We start from the raw sequence: 24,293 nt of genomic DNA on the forward strand, positions 1-24,293 counted from the left end.
TAGTATAGAATACAATACAGTATATACATATGAAATTGAAATTTCTTTAGCCTCCTGAGGTTTAAGAGGCGCTGATGCGCCTTCTTCACCGCACTGTCTGTGTGTGTGTGGACCATTTCAGTTTGTCAGTATGGATAATGTCTAATTAACAGGTGAGGCTACACTCTACCTCTATAAAACTCATTTAGAGTCATGCCATATTGTAGCCAGAAGATGGCGCCAGATACCATGAACTACTTCTACAGTGCAACTCCTGTGAATGCTGCTTGTGAGGACAGAAAAAGTTTAACTTTGAGTGTTCCCACCAGTTACCAGTATACACAAACTAAATCTATTATGGATGATTTGGACATGATGTGCCAAAAGTGCTAACACAGGTAGCATGACCTGCATTGGATTTGTGCCACAAATGCTAAAAAAAACAAAAAACGTTAGCATTTGTAAACAGTGCCAGGAAAACAAAACCAAAGCATGGATTGCCGTCATAGCTTGTCGATACTGTCCATTCACTGCCTTGGATAACATCGGCTGCACAATGATTATTATGGTCATCGCAATGATTACATTAGTATGGTCCTCACAATGGGGTGATGTTCACTGAAGGTCATGTCATTAGCTGACCGTTAACCTCTACAGTGTCTAAAACAGAGTACAGTAGGCCAGGTTTGGGCTCTAAAACAGACTACAGTAGGCCAGTTTGGGCTCTAAAAGAGAGTAAATTAGGCCAGTTTGAGCTCTAAAACAGTGTACAGTAGGCCAGTGTTTGGGCTCTAAAACAGACTACAGTAGACCAGTGTTTGGGCTCTAAAACAGAGTACAGTAGGCCAGTTTGGGCTCTAAAAGAGAGTAAATTAGGCCAGTTTGAGCTCTAAAAGAGAGTAAATTAGGCCAGTTTGAGCTCTAAAACAGTGTACAGTAGGCCAGTTTGGGCTCTAAGACAGTGTACATGAGGCCAGTTTGGGCTCTAAGACAGTGTACATGAGGCCAGTTTGGGCTCTAAAAGAGAGTAAATTAGGCCAGTGTTTGGGCTCTAAAACAGTGTACATGAGGCCAGTGTTTGGGCTCTAAAACAGTGTACATGAGGCCAGTGTTTGGGCTGAGTGAGTCAGTGAGTGGTGTAATATCATAACCAGTCCTTTGTTGTTGTGCTGGGCTTGGGGGTAATGAAACTACACAAACTCACATTGGTGTACTGAGTGCTAGTACTGTTACTTTATGGACCAATCCCTTCTCTCTGTCTCTCTGTCTGTCCGCTCCCCAAGTGGCACTACAGGAGAACAGAGGGCTGTGTGTGTGTGTGTGTGTGTGTGTGTGTGTGTGTGTGTGTGTGTGTGTGTGTGTGTGTGTGTGTGTGTGTGTGTGTGTGCGTGTGTGTGTGTGTGTGTGTGTTTGTGATGTGTGTGTGTGTGTAAGTAACAAGGCACAATGTACTTTCTGTGTAAGGAGTAATGATCACAGAAGTCCTCCACTCCACAGACACCTACTCCACCTAACTGACCACATAAGGAAAGAGGTGGACTGGTGGGGGAATGTTCTGGAATGCCTATTCTAGATCTCCAAAAGGCTTTCGACACGGCAGACTAAAGGGTAACCAGGCAACCCTGATCCTCGGAGTGCCGAATCAAAAAACACTTTATGTTTTTTTGATTAATCAAACCTAGAAGACCAGCTGTGTTCAATTTAGACAAACACTGATCCGATCAATTAGTCAGGTGTGGTGACTTGTTGGAACGAAATCCTGCAGGACCTGCGACACTCCAGGAAGACGGATTGTCTACCCCTTTTGCAGTAAAGTAATACATCTTTCTGTTCAAACCACAAGCCCTGTGTTTTAACACCTCAGTCATCTGGGGTGGGTCAAATACTATCTCACGAGCTATAATCAAACGGTGGATGTGGACAGGCTTTCTCTACCTGTGAGATCCCCACAAGGAAGCGTACATGGGCCCCATCCTCTTCCTGTTGTACATCGATTACTTCAAAGCAGCCTGTTCATGTTCCTGTTTGTCTACACCGATGATTCTGCTCTTTTTGCGTCCCACAATGCAGTTGGTTGAAAAAGTGCGCAGATTTTCTAAAATGTTAGTACATGACTATCGGGGGAAAATAAGCTGTCCTTCCACCTGGGTGAAACTGAATCAATCCTGTTTGGATCCAAGATCAAACTTGGAAGATCCCCTGGTTTTTTTTTTATGTCAAGGTGGGAGACACAGTGGTTACTGCCAAAGATACTGTCAGCTACCTGGGATGTGAGGTAGGCCTTCTGGCTAGGAAGTCTAGATTCCTGGATAGACAAACGTCACTGACACTGGCATGGGCCCTTGTGTAGTGTCAATGTGGTTATACATGTGACTCTTGGTACAAGCTACCTGAATGGGTTACCAAGCTACCTGAATGGGTCACCAAGCTACCTGAATGGGTCACCAAGCTACCTGAATGGGTCACCAAGCTACCTGAATGGGTCACTAAGCTACCTGAATGGGTTACCAAGCTACCTGAATGGGTCACCAAGCTACCTGAATGGGTCACTAAGCTACCTGAATGGGTTACCAAGCTACCTGAATGGGTCACCAAGCTACCTGAATGGGTCACCAAGCTACCTGAATGGGTCACTAAGCTACCTGAATGGGTTACCAAGCTACCAAGATACCTGAATGGGTCACCAAGCTACCTGAATGGGTCACCAAGCTACCTGAATGGGTTACCAAGCTACCAAGATACCTGAATGGGTCACCAAGCTACCTGAATGGGTTACCAAGCTACCTGAATGGGTCACCAAGCTACCTGAATGGGTCACTAAGCTACCTGAATGGGTTACCAAGCTACCTGAATGGGTCACCAAGCTACCTGAATGGGTCACCAAGCTACCTGAATGGGTCACTAAGCTACCTGAATGGGTTACCAAGCTACCAAGATACCTGAATGGGTCACCAAGCTACCTGAATGGGTCACCAAGCTACCTGAATGGGTTACCAAGCTACCAAGATACCTGAATGGGTCACCAAGCTACCTGAAAACTGTCTTCAGAGAACAGCTCTAAGGTGTCTCGTAAAAAATATCAGAGAAATTGCATATCGGTGTGATTAGAGTTTCTCTCTCTCTCGAGGTGACCCTTATTAAACAGGGACCTCTGTTCTGCTGTTATACTTCTAAATGAGGAAACTGTTGCTGTTTTTAAATGGAGTATGTTATCGTGTTTTCAACCTCCATCATTTTGTAGTGCAGTGGAGCCTGCTGAGGGGAGGACAGCTCATAATAAAGTCTGGAACGGAGCAGATGGAACGGCATCAAAACCATGTGTTTAATGCATTTGATACCATTCCACCCACTCCGCTCCAGCCATTACCACGAGCCCGTCCACTAACCTCCTGTGATGTACCGTTGTCGCCGGCTGGAGAAACCTTGTACTTTTAATGATAAAATACATTTTTTTTTAAATCAATCAATCAAACTGGATGCACTTTCAATAATCTTTATTTGTTTCAAATATGGATGTATTCCATGTGAAGTTAAGAAGAGAGTTAAGAGAGAAGAAGCATTAAATGACTGTTATTTACAATCTGTTTGAGAAAAAAAAAATGCTTTTTAATATTATCACTGTACAGCTTGAAACCCTGATCACTGAGCAAGAGGTACTATACTCTTTGGGCTACGTCCTAAATCGCATCCTATTCACCTACAAAGTGCACTACTTTTGACCAGAGCCATATGGGTCCTGGTCAAAAGTTTTGCACTAGGCAGGGAAATATGATACAGTTTGGGATTGTATCCTTTCAGACCTAGTGCTGCAAGAAAGCAACAACAATAAAAATAAAAATAAGGATTATATTAAACTATATGAACAGTTGAAAAAAAAAAAAAGACATTTTAAATAAATAAAAAACAGAAAGTAAAAAGAGAATTATAACATGTTTTACAATAGTTCTGTAGGTTAATGATTAGGAGGATGGTTCTGTTCTGCTGCTTAATAAAGTACAATATGTTGTCTGCGTCCTAAATTGGCACCTTATTTCCCCTAAATAGTGCACTACTTTGGACCCCGGCCCTATGTCAGTAAGTAGCCTTGTCTGAGCTAGAAAAACCCATAAGACAGGAGCGTGAGGTAGCTTGATGTACAAGTACACCCATTGGACAGGACGCTAGCCTATCACAGGTTCTATGGGCCACGGTCGAAAGTAGTGCACTATATATGGAAAACGGGAGCCAATCGGAGGGGAGGGGGGGGGGCGGGACGCAGACCTTGTCACCAAGGTAACGGTTTTATCCACTGTCTAGAAAGCTAGCTAGCTAACCGTGGTGTACACACAGACTCTAAGATACTGGATCTATAGGCCTCAACTTGTTCAATATAACATTCATATTAAATATATTCTACACATATGGTAACTTATTTTTATATATATATATTTTTTATATTATTCCCATTGGAAAAATATAAAATAGAATAACATTTTCTTTTTACAGGTCTTCGATGTGGTGGGTGGGGGGAATAGGTGGTGGGGGGGGTCAGAGGTTAAGGTGGCGGGGGTGGGGGTCAGAGGTTAAGGGGGTGGTGGGGATGGGGGTCAGAGGTTAAGGGGGTGGTGGGGGGGGTCAGAGGTTAAGGGGGCGGGGGCGGGGGGATGGGGGGTCAGAGGTTAAGGGGGCCGGGGGATGGGGGTCAGAGGTTAAGGGGGGTCAGAGGTTAAGGGGGTTCAGTGTTGTGCAAAAAAATGGCTGAAGAAGAGAGGAGGGAGAAAGGAGATTTAGGAGAAAATAACACTTTATTCCAGATTGGTTTCTTTACCTTATCGTAGAGTTCAAGACTGAGAACTACACTATGAAGAATGTCCTAACACGCTTTTGGTCATGAAATTTCACTTCCTTATGTTATAAAATACATTTTACCAAGACAAATATGATTATTCATGTTCTGAATCGCTCATTATATATATTATTATTATTATTATTAAGTCTGATTTCGTAGCCTAATCCATCCATAATAAACACTCTGCCGAGTGTGGTAACAACTTTTGAGGATTTAAAATGTTGTGGTTGTTGTCGTCTACCAAGTTGTTTCTACAGGTCGAGAAAAAAAACGAAATTAGACGTGACACGAGCTGAATTAAATGTCAAAAAGATTTGAAAATATTTAATTTTTTATTTAAAAGCTTGGTATACGTCCAAGTGCTCCGTTGGCATTTCAGAGACTCGTTTGCATTTTTGTCAAAAATCTTTAAAAAAAAAAAAAGAACAAAAAAAAAGATAAATTTTGAATGAATATGAAAAGCGTACACTAAAATATGAAAATACTACATGTCATGTCTCAAAACCGATATCTATCTTGCTTCTATATGGTTTTATGTCCTGCGGATTGGAAAGAAAAGATGAGTTCAAGGGGAAAAGTGATCCTGTCAGGTAGCCTTCCATTCTCAGACAGCATCTTGCCTAGCTGACGCCATGTTGTGGCATTTTCATGATTTCTGACCCCTTTTTGTTTCTCTGGCCTCTGTTGATTTTAGTCACCCTAATTCTGACCATCCTACTATGGTAAAAAAAAAGTCAAATAACTTTTAAAACGAATCGTGAGGTTTGGACTATTGGTTTTCTTAGAGGATTATCTAACACAATTAACATATTATTTTACCCAATGTTTAAAAGAGGTGTTTTTGATTGACACCCTAAACTTTGGTCGTAGAAAAGAGAGGAGGGATGGATATTCTGTCTTTGTTTCCCCTCGTTCAGAGAGAAAAGGAAAGATGGAAGAGGGATATTCTGTCTTTCTTCCTCCTTGTTCCTAGTACCCTCGTTCAGGGAGAAAAGGAAAGATGGAAGAGGGATATTCTGTCTTTCTTCCTCCTTGTTCCTAGTACCCTCGTTCAGAGAGAAAAGGAAAGATGGAGGAGGGACATTCTGTCTTTCTTCCTCCTAGTTCAGGAAGGATGAGCGATCTGACAGAAGGAGCAAAGGACTGACTGTCAAAACACAGTCAACGACATGTTATTATGGCCAAACAACAACGAGGTTGTTGGTTGGTTGGTTTGTTGTTTGTTTGTTATTCAGTCATTGGTTGGAACCTTGGTGAGGTAAAAAAAAAAAACAGTAGTTTATCCATCCATGAACTAGTGGAAGATTTAAGGACAGAAGTGATAGAGGGGGAAACCTCTCCACACACAGGAGAACGTGTGTGTTTTTATCAGGCACGTCAATGCTTTGCTGCACTATGTGAGATACAAAGCATAAATGGGTGGGCTGTGTGTGTGTGTGTGTGTGTGGCTGTGTGTGTGTGTGTGTGTGGCTGTGTGTGTGTGTGTGTGTGTGGCTGTGTGTGTGTGTGTGTGTGTGTGTGTGTGTGTGTGTGTGTGTGTGTGTGTGTGTGTGTGTGTGTGTGTGTGTAGCAGCATGATAGAGAGACTGCAGGACAGGACAGCCAGTGTGTTGGTTGGGATCCAGGATGGCGTGATGGGGGTGGATGGATGGGGGGATGATTAAAGAGGGAGGGAGGTGGGTATTTACAGGATGACACAGCAGTTACTCTCTCCAGTCTTCTCTCTGTTTCTCTGACCTGAGGAGGAACACAACAACACACGGTCAGACCAGAGAAGGAACACAAATCGAGTCAACACTTAACACTAAGTAACAGTAACACAGTAACACAGTAACAGTAACACAGTAATACTAAGTAACAGTAACACAGTAACACAGTAACACAGTAACAGTAACACAGTAACACTAAGTAACAGTAACACAGTAACACAGTAACACTAAGTAACAGTAACACAGTAACACAGTAACACAGTAACAGTAACACAGTAACACTAAGTAACAGTAACACAGTAACACAGTAACACAGTAACACAGTAACAGTAACACAGTAACACAGTGACAGTAACACAGTAACAGTAACACAGTAACAGTAACACAGTAACACAGTAACACAGTAACAGAAACACAGTAACACAGTAACACAGTAACACAGTAACACAGTAACAGTAACACAGTAACACTAAGTAAAAGTAACACAGTAACACAGTGACAGTAACACTAAGTAACACAGTAACAGTAACACAGTAACACAGTAACACAGTAACACACATTTCAAAGAAATAATGTCATTACATGTCATTTTACATTCTCAACACTGGGTGCTACTGACAGAGAATCGTCTTGCTAAAGTATATCATTGCATACGTCTATCTAAATTAACTAATGTAACGTCTTCCTGGAACATCCGTACAGGAACAGGAACTAGTATGCAGTGTATTGTAAACAATACTAATGGTGATGTAATGTCTTCCTGGTACATCCTTACAGGAACAGGAACTAGTATGCAGTGTATTGTAAACAATACTAATGGTGATGTAATGTCTTCCTGGTACATCCTTACAGGAACAGGAACTAGTATGCAGTGTATTGTAAACAATACTAATGGTGATGTAATGTCTTCCTGGTACATCCTTACAGGAACTAGTATGCAGTATATAGTAGGCAATACTAATGGTGATGCAAAGCACAGGCTAAATGTATTCCATTGTGTGACTCACTGGCCATTCATAAAGGAAGTAACTGTACTACATTTAATCAGAGTAAAGACACAATTACTGAGTATGTTTTAGCGTGTGAAAGTCCCCGTAAGGGACCAGTGAGGGGAAGGAACAAGGGATGAATGAAAGTCTGGCAGGAGAGATGAATGAAAAGCCTGTTACCTTGGGAGTTTGGCTCAGGCAATGTCTCTCTGGCAACTAAATGCATCACTGTGGATTTTCCCAAGGGTAATTTGAGAGCTGAGAGAGGGGGGAGGAGAGGAGGGGAGGAGGAGGAGGAGGGGAGAGAAAGAGAGAGGGATAGGAGGGAGGAGATAGAGAGGGACAGATAAAGAGAGGGAGGAGGAGAGGAAGAGAGAAAGGTTAGTTAACAGACAAATACTTAAAACAAAGCAAATATATCCTCATAGTTATCTGGCTAATATATTATAGAATACACAGAGAGAGAGAGAGAGAGAGAGAGAGAGAGAGAGAGAGAGAGAGCGAGAGAGAGAGAGAGAGAGAGAGAGAGAGAGAGAGAGAAAGAGCGAGAGAAAGAGAGAGAGAGAGAGAGAGAGAGAGACAGAGACAGAGAGAAAAAGAGAGAGAGACAGACAGACAGACAGACAGACAGACAGACAGACAGACAGACAGACAGACAGACAGACAGACAGACAGACAGACAGACAGACAGACAGACAGACAGACAGACAGACAGACAGACAGAGAGAGAGAGATAGAGAGAGAGAAAGACAGATAGAAAAAGAGAGAGAGAAAGAGAGAGATAGACAGACAGAGAGGGAGAGAGAGAGAGAAAGAAAGAGAGAGAGAGAGAGAGAGAGAGAGAGAGAGAGAGAGAGAGAGAGAGAGCGAGAGAGAGAGAGAAAGACACAGAGAGAAAAAGAGAGAGAGAAAGAGACAGAGAGAGAGAGAGGGAGAGAGAGAGAAAGAGAGAGAGAGAGGGAGAGAGAGAGAAAGAAAGAGAGAAAGAAAGAAAGAGAGAAACAACAAGTGAGCGGTTAAAATTGGCAAAAATCACACACATTTCTTTCCACAGGGCCGGGGGGTGAGACAGGGATGCAGCATAAGCCCCACCCTCTTCAACATATATATCAACGAATTGGTGCTGGCACTAGAACAGTCTGCAGCACCCAGCCTCCCCCTTCTAGAATCTGAAGTCTACTGTTTGCTGATGATCTGGTGCTTCTGTCCCCAACCAAGGAGGGCCTACAGCAGCACCTAGATCTTCTGCACAGATTCTGTCAGACCTGGGCCCTGACAGTAAATCTTAGTAAGACAAAAATAACGGTGTTCCAGAAAAGGTCCAAAAATACAAATTCCATCTAGACATCGGTGCCCTAGAGCACACAAAAAACTATACATACCTCGGCCTAAACATCAGCGCCACAGGTAACTTCCACAAGCCTGTGATCGATCTGAGAGACAAGGCAAGAAGGGCATTCTATGCCATCAAACATAAAATTTGAAAAAACCAATTAGGATCTGGCTAAAAATACTTGAATCAGTTATAGAACCCATTGCCCTTTATGGTTGTGAGGTCTGGGGTCCGACCAAGAATTCACTAAATGAGACAAACATCAAATTGAGACTCTGGATGCAGAATTCTGTAAGGCTCCGTGTACAACCTAAAAGACCAAATAATGCATGCAGAGCAGAATTAGGACGATACCCGCTAATGATCAAAATCCAGAAAAGAGCCGTTAAATTCTACAACCACCTAAAAGGAAGCGATTCCCAAACCTTCCATAACAAAGCCATCACCTACAGAGAGATGAACCTGGAGAAGAGTCCCCCCAAGCAAGCTGGTCCTGGGGCTCTGTTCACAAACACAAACAGACCCCACAGAGTCCCAGGACAGCAACACAATTAGACCCAACCAAATCATGAGAAAACAAAACAACACATTGTAAAGAATTTACAAAAATACAGAGCAAACTAGAATGATATTTGGCCCTAAACGGAGAGTACACAGCAGCAGAATACCTGACCATTGTGACTGATCCAAACTTAAGGAAAGCTTTGACTATGTACAGACTCAGTGAGCATAGCCTTGCTATTGAGAAAGGCCGCCGTAGGCAGACCTGGCTCTCAAGAGAAGACAGACTATGTGTACACTGCCCACAAAACGAGGTCAGTACATTAACTTTCATATGCTTCTAGTCTGTCCGTTAACTTTCATATGCTTCTAGTCTGTCCGTTAACTCTCAACAGAATAATCTGCACCTCAGTCTCCTCTCCCTTCCTCTCCACCCCCCCACCTCTTTTCTTTATCAAACTCTCTCTCTCCCCCGTTCCTCCCTCCCTCCATTCCTCCTCTTCTTGGAAGTGTATGTTCAAGTCTAGACCAGGTGTTCTGGTTTATGAAAGATCTAAATGACTGTGACTGAGGGCATAGTACAGTAACAGTCCGTGCACACACACACACACACACACACACACACACACACACACACACACACACACACACACACACACACACACACACACACACACACACACACACCGTCCACCCATTTATCCAGACGTGCTGTGTATCTCCCATAGCGCAGCAAAAGACATCCCGTTTGACCACTCTCTCCTTCCCTCTCTCCCTCCCTCCCTCTCTCCTTCCCTCTCTCTCTCCTTCCCTCTCTCCCTCCCTCCCTCTCTCCTTCCCTCTCTCTCTCCTTCCCTCTCTCCCTCCCTCCCTCCCTCTCTCCCTCCATCCCTCTCTCCTTCCCTCTCTCCTTCCCTCTCTCCCTCGTTTGACCACTCTCTCCTTCCCTCTCTCCCTCGATTGACCACTCTCTCCTTCCCTCTCTCCTTCCCTCTCTCCCTCGATTGACCACTCTCTCCTTCCCTCTCTCCCTCTCTCCTTCCCTCTCTCTCTCCCTCCCTCTCTCCTTCCCTCTCTCCCTCCCTCTCTCCTTCCCTCTCTCCCTCGTTTGACCACTCTCTCCTTCCCTCTCTCCCTCGTTTGACCACTCTCTCCTTCCCTCTCTCTCTCCTTCCCTCTCTCCCTCATTTGACCACTCTCTCCTTCCCTTTCTCCTTCCCTCTCTCCCTCGTTTGACCACTCTCTCCTTCCCTCTCTCCCTCGTTTGACCACTCTCTCCTTCCCTCTCTCCCTCGTTTGACCACTCTCTCCTTCCCTCTCTCCCTCGTTTGACCACTCTCTCCTTCCCTCTCTCCCCCGTTTGACCACTCTCTCCTTCCCTCTCTCCCTCGTTTGACCACTCTCTCCTTCCCTCTCTCCCTCGTTTGACCACTCTCTCCTTCCCTCTCTCCCTCGTTTGACCACTCTCTCCTTCCCTCTCTCCCTCCCTCCCTCTCTCCTTCCCTCTCTCCCTCGTTTGACCACTCTCTCCTTTCCTCTCTCCCTCGTTTGACCACTCTCTCCTTCCCTCTCTCCCTCGTTTGACCATTCTCTCCTTCACTCTCCCTCTCCCTCTCTTCAACCCTCTCCCTCCCTCTCTCTCCCTTCCCGTAAACACTGTCTGAGGTCTACCCAAACACAAACACAGTGCTTCCCTTTCCTGCCCAGTCTCTTTCCTCTCCACCCTGTCCAGTCAAAGCAAGTTTGTCTCTCCCTCTTACCCTCCCTCCTCTCTTGTCCTGAGAACTGAGGGTCCTCTGTTTCTCTGTTCAGGACAGGAGTCTAGGGGAACAGAGACTTACATGGAGGGAACACACCAGCTTCCCAACACTGCTCCAGCTGAGTGACTGTGTGTGTGAGTGTGTGAGTGTGTGTGTGTGTGTGTGTGTGTGTGTGTGTGTGTGTGTGTGTGTGTGTGTGTGTGTGTGTGTGTGTGTGTGTGTGTGTGTGTGTGTGTGTGTGTGTGTGTGGTCTCACCTCCTAGCGTGACGTTTCCATGTAGAAAACGGCCCTGGTAGATGAGCCTCAGGATGTTAGGACTGCTAACCTGTTCCTCCTCCCAGTCTGAAAGAGAGATGAAGATCACCCTCATCATCATCATCATCGCCGTTGTCACCATCATCTATAGTATTCCCAGTTTTTCTGTGTGATTATGTCTCATGGGAGAGAGAAAGATAGAGAGACAGGAAGAGAAGGAATAGAGAAGAGGGAGAGAGGAGAGGGAAGAGAGGAGAGGGGAGAGGAGAGGGAAGAGGGAGAGAGAGGAGAGGGAAGAGAGGGGAGGGAAGAGAGGGGAGGGAAGAGAGGGAAGAGAGGAGAGGGAAGAGAGGGGAGGGAAGGGAGGGAAGAGAGGGAAGAGAGGAGAGGGAAGGGAGGGAAGAGAGGGGAGGGAAGAGAGGGGAGGGAAGAGAGGGGAGGAAGAGAGGGAAGAGAGGAGAGGGAAGAGAGGAGAGGGAAGAGAGGGGAGGGAAGAGAGGGAAGAGAGGAGAGGGAAGAGAGGGAAGAGAGGGGAGGGAAGAGAGGGAAGAGAGGAGAGGGAAGAGAGGGGAGGGAAGAGAGGGGAGGGAAAAGAGGGAAGAGAGGAGAGGGAAGAGAGGGAAGAGAGGGAAGAGAGGGGAGGGAAGAGAGGGAAGAGAGGAGAGGGAAGAGAGGGGAGGGAAGAGAGGGGAGGGAAGAGAGGGAAGAGAGGAGAGGGAAGAGAGGAGAGGGAGGAGAGGGAATAGAGGGAGAGAGGCAGGGAGTCTGGACACCATATGTGAATCCTAAACTAACCCACACACACACAGATGTGATACAGGGCCCGTGAGGAGTTCTGGCCCAGGGCCTTTGAGTGATAGCTACAGTATCTTTGAGCTCATTAAGGTGTAAGATGTCAGATTCCCACCAGTCCCTCTTCAGAGAGCTGTAGCACCAGACACACACACTGTGGTCTAGTCCAGTAGATAGTCATTTTAATACTACACCATGTAGGCTACAGCTTTGTGAGGTATCACAAATTACATTTTTTTTGTCCAGTTACCGTTTTGCTCCAGGGACGTCCCCGAACACGATTTGAAGACATTCTCAGAACGTTGTGTCATGGTTCCCGGGAGGTTTTTGTCTAGCTCAAAATGTTTTCACGTGTAGTTTCCTGGTATCACATGTAGTTTCCTGGTAGCACGTGTGGTTTCCTGGTATCACATGTAGTTTCCTGGTATCACATGTAGTTTCCTGGTATCACATGTAGTTTCCTGGTATCACGTGTGGTTTCCTGGTATCACATGTAGTTTCCTGGTATCACGTGTGGTTTCCTGGTATCACATGTAGTTTCCTGGTATCACGTGTGGTTTCCTGGTATCACATGTAGTTTCCTGGTATCACGTGTGGTTTCCTGGTATCACATGTAGTTTCCTGGTATCACATGTAGTTTCCTGGTATCACGTGTGGTTTCCTGGTATCACATGTAGTTTCCTGGTATCACGTGTGGTTTCCTGGTATCACATGTAGTTTCCTGGTATCACGTGTGGTTTCCTGGTATCACATGTAGTTTCCTGGTATCACGTGTGGTTTCCTGGTATCACATGTAGTTTCCTGGTATCACATGTAGTTTCCTGGTATCACATGTAGTTTCCTGGTATCACGTGTGGTTTCCTGGTATCACATGTAGTTTCCTGGTATCACATGTAGTTTCCTGGTATCACATGTAGTTTCCTGGTAGCACGTGTGGTTTCCTGGTATCACATGTAGTTTCCTGGTATCACGTGTGGTTTCCTGGTATCACATGTAGTTTCCTGGTATCACATGTAGTTTCCTGGTATCACATGTAGTTTCCTGGTATCACGTGTAGTTTCCTGGTATCACGTGTGGTTTCCTGGTATCACATGTAGTTTCCTGGTATCACGTGTGGTTTCCTGGTATCACATGTAGTTTCCTGGTATCACGTGTGGTTTCCTGGTATCACGTGTGGTTTCCTGGTATCACGTGTGGTTTCCTGGTATCACATGTAGTTTCCTGGTATCACGTGTGGTTTCCTGGTATCACATGTAGTTTCCTGGTATCACGTGTGGTTTCCTGGTATCACATGTAGTTTCCTGGTATCACGTGTGGTTTCCTGGTATCACATGTAGTTTCCTGGTATCACATGTAGTTTCCTGGTATCACATGTAGTTTCCTGGTATCACGTGTAGTTTCCTGGTATCACGTGTGGTTTCCTGGTATCACATGTAGTTTCCTGGTATCACGTGTGGTTTCCTGGTATCACATGTAGTTTCCTGGTATCACGTGTGGTTTCCTGGTATCACGTGTGGTTTCCTGGTAGCACGTGTGGTTTCCTGGTATCACATGTAGTTTCCTGGTATCACGTGTGGTTTCCTGGTATCACATGTAGTTTCCTGGTATCACGTGTGGTTTCCTGGTATCACATGTAGTTTCCTGGTAGCACGTGTGGTTTCCTGGTATCACATGTAGTTTCCTGGTAGCACGTGTGGTTTCCTGGTATCACGTGTGGTTTCCTGGTAGCATGTGTAGTTTCAAGGTATCTGTGTAGTTTCCTGGTAGCACGTGTAGTTTCAAGGTATCTGTGTAGTTTTCCAGTATCACATGTAGTTCCAAGGTATCTGTGTAGTTTCCTGGTATCAAGTGTAGTTTCCTGGTATCAAGTGTAGTTTCCTGGTATCAAGTGTAGTTTCCTGGTATCAAGTGTAGTTTCCAGGTATCACGTGTAGTTTCCTGGTATCAAGTGTAGTTTCCTGGTATCAAGTGTAGTTTCCTGGTATCACGTGTAGTTTGCTGGTATCAAGTGTAGTTTCCTGGTATCAAGTGTAGTTTCCTGGTATCAAGTGTAGTTTCCAGGTATCACGTGTAGTTTGCTGGTATCAAGTGTAGTTTCCTGGTATCAAGTGTAGTTTCCTGGTATCAAGTGTAGTTTCCTGGTATCACATGTAGTTTCCTGGTATCACATGTAGTCTCCTGGTATCAAGTGTAGTTTCCTGGTATCACGTGTAGAAATTTTGCATCCTCATTTTGTCACATTTATTGCACGAGATCATGTTTTCTGTATTGTAAAAACAACTCTCCATTGGCTGTTCTCTACATTAGACAACATGTAAAAGCAACATGTGAAAACATGATCTCGTGAAATAAATGAATAAACCAAATGAATAAACCACACCGCCTCCTTAAATTCACTTAAGATCACATGTGATCACGTGAAATTCCTGTGTTTTTTCTGTAAGGGTCACCCATTGGCCAGTTGTAATGTGTGTCTGTGAGGCAGGGCCGGCCCTGGGCATAAGCGACATAAGGGGCTTCATAAAACGCATTTAATAAAAGTAATTGATATCATATGAACATGGCAAAATGTGTAGAATCCGATGAAATTTGTTTTAAAATTGCTACATTTTCTCTCCACCCCATGGCAAAATGTGTAGAATTGCAGGAAATGAACTTCATTTATTTTCTTCTCCGCAGCCAAGAGGGGGACCGCAAAAATATTTCACCCGCAAGATGGACGCCCCCCCCCCAAACCAAATCTTGTTTAGGGCCCCCAAAAAGATAGAGCTGGCCCTGCTGTGAGGTGTCCCCCACCCATTGGCCAGTTGTAATGTGTGTCTGTGTGGTGTCACTCACCCATTGGCCAGTTGTAATGTGTGTCTGTGTGGTGTCACTCACCCATTGGCCAGTTGTAATGTGTGTCTGTGTGGTGTCACTCACCCATTGGCCAGTTGTAATGTGTGTCTGTGTGGTGTCACTCACCCATTGGCCAGTTGTAATGTGTGTCTGTGAGGTGTCCCCCACCCATTGGCCAGTTGTAATGTGTGTCTGTGTGGTGTCACTCACCCATTGGCCAGTTGTAATGTGTGTCTGTGAGGTGTTACTCACCCATTGGCCAGTTGTAATGTGTGTCTGTGAGGTGTCACTCACCCATTGGCCAGTTGTAATGTGTGTCTGTGAGGTGTCACTCACCCATTGGCCAGTTGTCGTAAACGTGTTTGGCGATGTCCGCGGCCGAGTCGTTGAGGGTGAACAGGAACTCTTTCGTCTTCCCACTGACCAGGATGAGACGTAGGTTAATCTGAAACACACAGAGGGGATGAGGAGCAGGTTAATCTGAAACACACAGAGGGGATGAGGAGCAGGTTAATCTGAAACACACAGAGGGGATGAGACGTAGGTTAATCTGAAACACACAGAGGGGATGAGGAGCAGGTTAATCTGAAACACACAGAGGGGATGAGGAGCAGGTTAATCTGAAACACACAGAGGGGATGAGGAGCAGGTTAATCTGAAACACACAGAGGGGATGAGACGTAGGTTAATCTGAAACACACAGAGGGGATGAGGAGCAGGTTAATCTGAAACACACAGAGGGGATGAGGAGCTAACCACACCAACAGACCAGGCAGATTGGAGAAGAAATCACGTTATCAAATCAGTTTATAGCTCATAGCCTGAGAGAGCCCTGCAAAACACACACACACACACACACACACACACACACACACACACACACACACACACACACACACACACACACACACACACACACACACACACAGTACAAGTACACACACACAATACAAGTACACACACACACACAGTACAAGTACACACACACACACAGTACAAGTACACACACACACACACACACACACACACACACAGTACAAGTACACACTGCTATATGATCACAACAAGCAGATCTTGAAAGATTAAATTAATACTTTCAATATCGCCACACAACTATACAATCTCTATCACACACACACACACACACAATCGTTGCGAACCTCACAACCCCAATCAACATGTAACCAGGCTGTGTGACGGTGTTTATAAACTCTTGTTAAATAAAATGTATGATATTGAGAAAAATATCAAAAAAATACGCAAATGTACCTTCAGAGATACACATTTAATCTCACATGGTACATGTTCGCTAACTTGAAGGGCACATGTACGGATTGTTTCTTAAATCCACCCAAAACCACTCATTACTATAATTTACAGTGTTAATTCATCACAGGAGGCTGCTGAGAGGAGGACGGGCTCCAAATAATGACCAGAGCGGAGGTGAACGTTTTAATACCGTTCCACTGATTCCGCTCCAGTCATTACCACGAGCCCGTCCTCCTCAATTAAGGTGACACCAACATCCTGGTAGCTGTTAATAAAATAACACTACAATAAAAAAAAATGCTTCATTTTGTCATTATAATAAGGTTGGTAACAAAAAATCTGTTGCAGCTCAAGTCGACTACAAAGTCCCACAATGCAATGCTCTCTCTATGGGCTGGCTGGGTATCTAGCTACACACAATAATACCAAAGATAATATTCGTATGTGAAGTAGCTAGTTAGCTGTAAAATGGGCTAAACAAACTGCACTCTCTCATTTTTTGCGATCTAAAAATATACTGAAACAAAAAATATTAAAGATGCTACAATTTCAAAGATTTTACTGAGTTACAGTTCATATAAGGAAATGAGTCAATTAAATACATTCATTCGCGCAGACATGGGTGGGCTTGGTAGGGCATAGGTCAACCCACTGGGGAGCCGGGCCGACCCGCCGGGGAGCCGGACCCGCCGGGGAGCAAGGCCCAGCCAATCAGAATTAGTTTTTCCCTACAAAAGGGCTTTATTACAGACTCCTTATTACGTTGTGTGACAAAACTGCAAATTTTAGAGTGGCCTGTTATTGTCCCCCAGCACAAGGTACACCTGTGTAATGATCATGCTGTTTAATCAGATTCTTGATATGCCACACTTGTCAAGTGGATGGATTATCTTGGTAAAGGAGAAATGCTCACTAACAGGGATGTAAACACATTTGTGCACAACATTTGAGAGAAATAAGCTTAATGTGTTTATGGAACATTTCTGGGATCTTTAATTTCAACTCATGAAACACTTTACATGTTGTTTTGATGTTTCTGTTCAGTCTCATAACTACTGTAAGTGTCTCTGGATCAGAGTGTCTGCAAAATGACTAAAATATCAATGTAAAAGCAATGTATTGAAGAAAGGTACATGCAGTATTTGTACCCGCCATAAGGTACAACGATACATTTTTGCCAACTTATTAAAGGAACTAACGGCTTTGTCACTGTGGTGGTACCCCTAAAAAGGCCCATTTGTATCATTAGCATTAGCATTAGGCATTATTAGCATGTTTCCACAGATGCTCTACTGCAGCCAGGTAGGTTCCTTTATGCTACTCAAAGATAAATAACATACTTTTTCCTCCCCCTAAGAACAGATCAGTCTGGAGTCAGGTGTTAATTGCAAGAACAGATCAGTCTGGTCAGATGGTAAATAGCAAGAACAGATCAGTCTGGAGTCAGGTGGTAAATAGCAAGAACAGATCAGTCTGGAGTCAGGTGGTAAATAGCAAGAACAGCTCAGTCTGGGGTCAGATGGTAAATAGCAAGAACAGATCAGTCTGGAGTCAGGTGTTGACACCATGTAATTCAGTCTATTACACACAAAAACTGTTTCAAGTAAGAATTATGCAGGTTTGATGGCGGATGGGAATGCTGGGAATTGTTTCCTAAGACAGCGATACCGGAGCTCCAAGGCATGCATGGAAAGAGCTAAACAGCTAGAAGCTATGTGGTGTGGTGATGTATTCTAGGGGATTATGGTTTGGAACAAGAAAACAGAACATTAGAGACTGACTGATATGCTCTCTACCTCCCTTTATCTCCCCCTTTATCTCCCTCTCTCCCCCTCTCTATCTCCCCCTCTACCTCCCTTTATCTCCCTCTCTCTACCTCCCTCTACCTCCCTCTACCTCCCTCTCTCTCCCCCTCTATCTCCCCTCTCTCTCCCTCTACCTCCCCCTCTCTCTCCCTCTACCTCCCTCTCTCCCTCCCTCTACCTCCCTCTCTCCCTCCCTCTACCTCCCTCTCTCTCCCCCTCTATCTCCCCTCTCTCTCCCTCTACCTCCCTCTCTCTCCCCTCTCTCTCCCCCTCTATCTCCCCCTCTCTCTCCCTCTACCTCCCTCTACCTCCCTCTCTCTCCCCCTCTATCTCCCCCTCTCTCTCCCTCTACCTCCCTCTCTCTCCCCCTCTATCTCCCCCTCTCTCTCCCTCTACCTCCCTCTCTCTCCCCCTCTACCTCCCTCTCTCTCCCCCTCTACCTCCCTCTCTCTCCCCCTCTACCTCCCTCTCTCTCCCCCTCTATCTCCCTCTACCTCCCTCTACCTCCCTCTCTCTCCCCCTCTATCTCCCCCTCTCTCTCCCTCTACCTCCCTCTCTCTCCCCCTCTATCTCCCCCTCTCTCTCCCTCTACCTCCCTCTCTCTCCCCCTCTACCTCCCTCTCTCTCCCCTCTACCTCCCTCTCTCTCCCCCTCTATCTCCCCCTCTATCTCCTCTCTCTCCCCCTCTATCTCCCCCTCTCTCTCCCTCTACCTCCCTCTCTCTCCCCCTCTATCTCCCCCTCTCTCTCCCTCTACCTCCCTCTCTCTCCCCCTCTATCTCCCCTCTCTCTCCCTCTACCTCCCCCTCTACCTCCCTCTCTCTCCCCCTCTACCTCCCTCTCTCTCCCCCTCTACCTCCCTCTATCTCCCCCTCTCTCTCCCTCTACCTCCCTCTCTCTCCCCCTCTATCTCCCCCTCTCTCTCCCTCTACCTCCCTCTCTCTCCCCCTCTATCTCCCTCTCTCTCTCCCTCTACCTCCCTCTCTCTCCCCCTCTCTCTCCCCCTCTCTCTCCCTACCTACCTCTCCCCCTCTATCTCTCCCTCTCCCCCTCTATCTCTCCCTCTCTCTCTCCCTCTACCTCCCTCTATTACTCCCTTTATCTCCCTCTCTCTACCTCCCTCTCTCCCTCTACCTCCCTCTCTCTCCCCCTCTACCTCCCTCTCTATCTCTCCTTCTCCCCCTCTATCTCCCCCTCTCTCTCCCTCTACCTCCCTCTCTCCCTCTACCTCCCTCCCTCTCTCCCTCTACCTCCCTCTCTATCTCTCCCTCTACCTCCCTCTCTCCCTCTCTCTCTCCCTCTACCTCCCTCTCCCCCTCTATTACTCCCTCTACCTCCCTCTCTCCCTCTCTCTACCTCCCTCTCTCCCACCTCCCTCTCTCCCTCTACCTCCCTCTCTCCCTCTATCTCTCATGTATGTCCTCTTGTGATTGTGTTATTTCATCTGATGTTATCTGATACTCTTCTGCTTTGACAATGTATTTCCTGCCAATAAAGCTTTATTGAAGATAAGAGTGTGAGCGAGAGGGACAGAGAACAAGAAACGGATAAAGAGAGAGTCACAGAGAAGGGGGGGAGCAAAAGAGACAGAAAGAAAGACGAAGAGAGAGACGGAGAGAGAGAGGGAAAAAGAGAGGGGGGAGAAGTCATTGCAGATTCTTGAAGTCATTGCAGCTTCTCTCTTTCGGTAACCATGGTGTTTCCACGGTGTTACTATGGCACGTCACCATGACAACAGCCGGTGCAATGGTGAGTTGCTGACCTGGTAACACCTTCAACACAGAGCAACATGGATACCCATTCGTTCCTTCTCCTCCTCTCTCACACTTGGCTTCTCTCTCACTCTCGTTCTTCCTTCTCTCGCCGTGCTCTTTCTCCATCCATCTAGTCTTAAACTCGACTGCTGTTCTCCCTCGCAGGCTCCCCCCTTACTTTTCATTCTTTCTCTCCGTCCCTCACATTTTTCTGGTGTACCTGCTTTTCTCTCACGGCTCTACCTCCTTCCCTGAAGGCAGGCCTCTTCTCCCACTCCTTTTTCTCTCTCCCTCCCTCACTGATCTCTCTCCTTCCCTGAAGGCAGGCCTCTTCTCCCACTCCTTTTCTCTCTCTCTCCCTCCCTCACTGATCTCTCTCCTTCCCTGAAGGCAGGCCTCTTCTCCTTCTTTTCTCTCTCTCTCTCACTGACTCTCTCCTTCCCTGAAGGCAGGCCTCTTCTCCCACTCCTTTTCTCTCTCTCTCCCTCCCTCACTGATCTCTCTCCTTCCCTGAAGCAGCCTCTCATTTTCTTCTCTCCCTCCCTCACTGATTCTCTCCTTCCCTGAAGGCAGGCCTCTTCTCCCACTCCTTTTCTCTCTCTCTCCCTCCCTCACTGATTCTCTCCTTCCTGAAGGAGTCTTCTCCCACTCCTTTTCTCTCTCTCTCCCTCCCTCACTGATCTCTCTCCTTCCCTGAAGGCAGGTCTCTTCTCCTTCTTTTCTCTCTCTCTCCCTCATTGCTCGCTCTCCTTCCCTGAGTGTACAATTGGCTGAGTATTGTTTCTCATGGTCTGAGAGTCTTTAGGTGCCATTTGGAGTGGCTTCCATCTGGCCACTCTACCATAAAGGCCTGATTGGTGGAGTGCTGCAGAGATGGTTGTCCTTCTGGAAGGTTCTCCTATCTCCACAGATGAACTCTGGAGTACTGTCAGAGTAACCATCAGGTTCTTGGTCACCTCCCTGACCAGGCCTCTTCTCCCCCGATTGCTCAGTTTGGCCGGGCGGCCAGCTCTAGGAAGAGTCTTGGTGGTTCCAAACTTCTTCCATTTAAGACTGATGGAGGCCACTGTGTTCTTGGGGACCTTCGATGCTGCAGAAATGTTCTGGTACCCTTCTCCATATCTGTGCCTCTACAAAATCCTGTCTCGGAGCTCAACGGACAATTCCTTTGACCTCATGGCTTGGTTTTTGCTCTGACATGCACTGTCAACTGTGGGACATTACATAGACAGGTGTGTGCCTTTCCAAATCATGTCCAATCAATTGAATATACCACAGGTGGACTCCAATCAAGTTGTAGAAACATCTCAAGGCTGATCAATGGAAACAGGATGCACCTGAACTCAATTTCGAGTCTCATAGCAAAGGGTGCACTGCTGGAGCTAAGAACACCTGCATTTCACTGCACCTGTGTGTGTGTGTGTGTGTGTGTGTGTGTGTGTGTGTGTGTGTGTGTGTGTGTGTGTGTGTGTGTGTGTGTGTGTGTGTGTGTGTGTGTGTGTGTGTGTGTGTGTGTGTGTGTGTGTGTACATTAGAGAAACAGTGCAATACTCCTCGAACAGTAAACACAATGAAGAGGAAGGTGACTGTGTAAAAACAGCTTTCATGTTTACCTGCATTGACCTACAAAAACTGAAAAACTGAGTGAGACAGGGAGATGGTGGGAGAGGGACAGAGAGTGAGAGTATGGGAGGGAGAGAATAAGGGAGAGAGAGAGAGAGAATAAGGGAGAGAACGAGAGAGGCTACACTTTATTTGGATAGTCTGGACAGTCCATCTGCAGATGTTCTACTGCTGTACACTTTGTGGGGAACGGTGGAGAACTGGAACATAGCCAGACAGTCTCTCTCAACCCTCTACTGAGGAAGGACCAGAATAATAATGTCAATCGCCAAGGGACATAGACCAGTGCACTGCTCATCAATGATAAGGCATTGTTGTCATTGTTTGGCTGATTGGCGGCTTGGTAATATTTATACACTGCTCAAAAAAATAAAGGGAACACTTAAACAACACATCCTAGATCTGAATGAATGAAATAATCTTATTAAATACTTTTTTCTTTACATAGTTGAATGTGCTGACAACAAAATCACACAAAATAATCAATGGAAATCCAATTTATCAACCCATGGAGGTCTGGATTTGGAGTCACACTCAAAATTAAAGTGGAAAACCACACTACAGGCTGATCCAACTTTGATGTAATGTCCTTAAAACAAGTCAAAATAAGGCTCAGTAGTGTGTGTGGCCTCCACGTGCCTGTATGACCTCCCTACAATGCCTGGGCATGCTCCTGATGAGGTGGCGGATGGTCTCCTGATGTCGCCTTCCCTGTGGCTCAGTTGGTAGAGCATGGTGTTTGCAACACCAGGGTTGTGGGTTCGATTCCACGGGGGGCCAGCACAGAAAAAAAATAAAAAATGTATGAAATGTATGAAATTGTATGAAATGTATGCATTCACTACTGTTAGTCGCTCTGGATAAGAGCGTCTGCTAAATGATGTAAATTAAAATGGATCTCCTCCCAGACCTGGACTAAAGCATCTGCCAACTCCTGGACAGTCTGTGGTGCAACGTGGCGTTGGTGGATGGAGCGAGACATGATGTCCCAGATGTGCTCAATTGGATTCAGGTCTGGGAACGGGCAGGCCAGTCCATAGCATCAATGCCTTCCTCTTGCAGGAACTGCTGACACACTCCAGCCACATGAGGTCTAGCATTGTCTTGCATTAGGAGGAGCCCAGGGCCAACCGCACCAGCATATGGTCTCACAAGGGGTCTGAGGATCTCATCTCGGTACCTAATGGCAGTCAGGCTACCTCTGGCCAGCACATGGAGGGTTGTGCGGCCCCCCAAAGAAATGCCACCCCACACCATGACTGACCCACCGCCAAACCGGTCATGCTGGAGGATGTTGCAGGCAGCAGAACATTCTCCACGGCGTCTCCAGACTGTCACGTCTGTCACATGTGCTCAGTGTGAACCTGCTTTCATCTGTGAAGAGCACAGGGCGCCAGTGGCGAATTTGCCAATCTTGGTGTTCTCTGGCAAATGCCAAACGTCCTGCACGGTGTTGGGCTGTAAGCACAACCCCCACCTGTGGACGTCGGGCCCTCATACCACCCTCATGGAGTCTGTTTCTGACCGTTTGAGCAGACACATGCACATTTGTGGCCTGCTGGAGGTCATTTTGCAGGGCTCTGGCAGTGCTCCTCCTGCTCCTCTTTGCATAAAGGCGGAGGTAGCGGTCCTGCTGCTGGGTTGTTGCCCTCCTAGAGCCTCCTCCTCGTCTCCTGATGTACTGGCCTTTCTCCTGGTAGCGCCTCCATGCTCTGGACACTACGCTGACAGACACAGCAAACCTTCTTGCCACAGCTCGCATTGATGTGCCATCCTGGATGAGCTGCACTACCTGAGCCACTTGTGTGGGTTGTAGACTCCGTCTCATGCTACCACTAGAGTGAAAGCACCGCCAGCATTCAAAAGTGACCAAAACATCAGCCAGGAAGCATAGGAACTGAGAAGTGGTCTGTGGTTACCACCTGCAGAACCACTCCTTTATTGGGGGTGTCTTGCTAATTGCCTATAATTTCCACCTGTTGTCTATTCCATTTGCACAACAGCATGTGAAATTTATTGTCAATCAGTGTTGCTTCCTAAGTGGACAGTTTGATTTCACAGAAGTGTGATTGACTTGGAGTTACATTGTGTTGTTTAAGTGTTCCCTTTATTTTTTTGAGCAGTATACTTTACATGTACTGTAAGTGTGCAGAGACTCTTTCCTGTTTCTCTAGTTATGCCTTTTCGTCTCCAGCACCTTCACAAATCAGTTTCGGGTGATAGATAGGTAGATTCTACCTATTATCTACATGTATAGATGACCAAATACAGCACAATCTCACATCGTTTCCCAGCAGTCAAATTCCACAAACACAAAACTGGAACAACTTCACTCGCCCCCAATAGGTGGCAGTATAAGATAGATGTTGAGCTTCTGTGAGGCTTTAGCGACGAGGCACGAGGTGAAGGCGGGAGGTGAAGGCGGGAGGTGTAGGCGGGAGGTGTAGGCGGGAGTCTCTGTACCGGTACCCCCTGTATATAGCCTCCACATTGACTCTGTACCGTAACACCCTGTATATAGCCTCCACATTGACTCTGTACCGTAACACCCTGTATATAGCCTCCACATTGACTCTGTACCGTAACACCCTGTATATAGCCTCCACATTGACTCTGTACCGGTACCCCCTGTATATAGCTTCCACATTGACTCTGTACCGGTACCCCCTGTATATAGCCTCCACATTGACTCTGTACCGTAACCCCCTGTATATAGCCTCCACATTGACTCTGTACCGGTACCCCCTGTATATAGCCTCCACATTGACTCTGTACCGTAACACCCTGTATATAGCCTCCACATTGACTCTGTACCGTAACACCCTGTATATAGCCTCCACATTGTTATTTAGTGCTGC

The 24,293-nt window shown here is 46.2% G+C and overlaps 1 protein-coding gene across 1 annotated transcript in view; it reads right to left on the minus strand.

The window, feature by feature from the left end:
• Nucleotides 1–4,744: 4,744 nt before the first annotated feature.
• The window catches only part of LOC106604009 (ubiquitin-like protein 3), a 41,927-nt gene continuing 22,378 nt past the window's right edge, over nt 4,745–24,293 (minus strand). The window contains exons 2-5 of the mRNA XM_014198338.2: nt 15,322–15,430; nt 11,356–11,442; nt 7,686–7,763; nt 4,745–6,544 (exon numbers count right to left, since the gene is read on the minus strand). Coding sequence (XP_014053813.1) covers nt 6,492–6,544; nt 7,686–7,763; nt 11,356–11,442; nt 15,322–15,430 — 327 coding nt within the window. The 3' untranslated portion in view covers nt 4,745–6,491. The remainder of the gene's footprint in view (nt 6,545–7,685; nt 7,764–11,355; nt 11,443–15,321; nt 15,431–24,293) is intronic.

The sequence above is a fragment of the Salmo salar genome, chromosome ssa04 (genome assembly GCF_905237065.1).
Source record: "Salmo salar chromosome ssa04, Ssal_v3.1, whole genome shotgun sequence".
Classification (NCBI taxonomy): domain Eukaryota; kingdom Metazoa; phylum Chordata; class Actinopteri; order Salmoniformes; family Salmonidae; genus Salmo; species Salmo salar.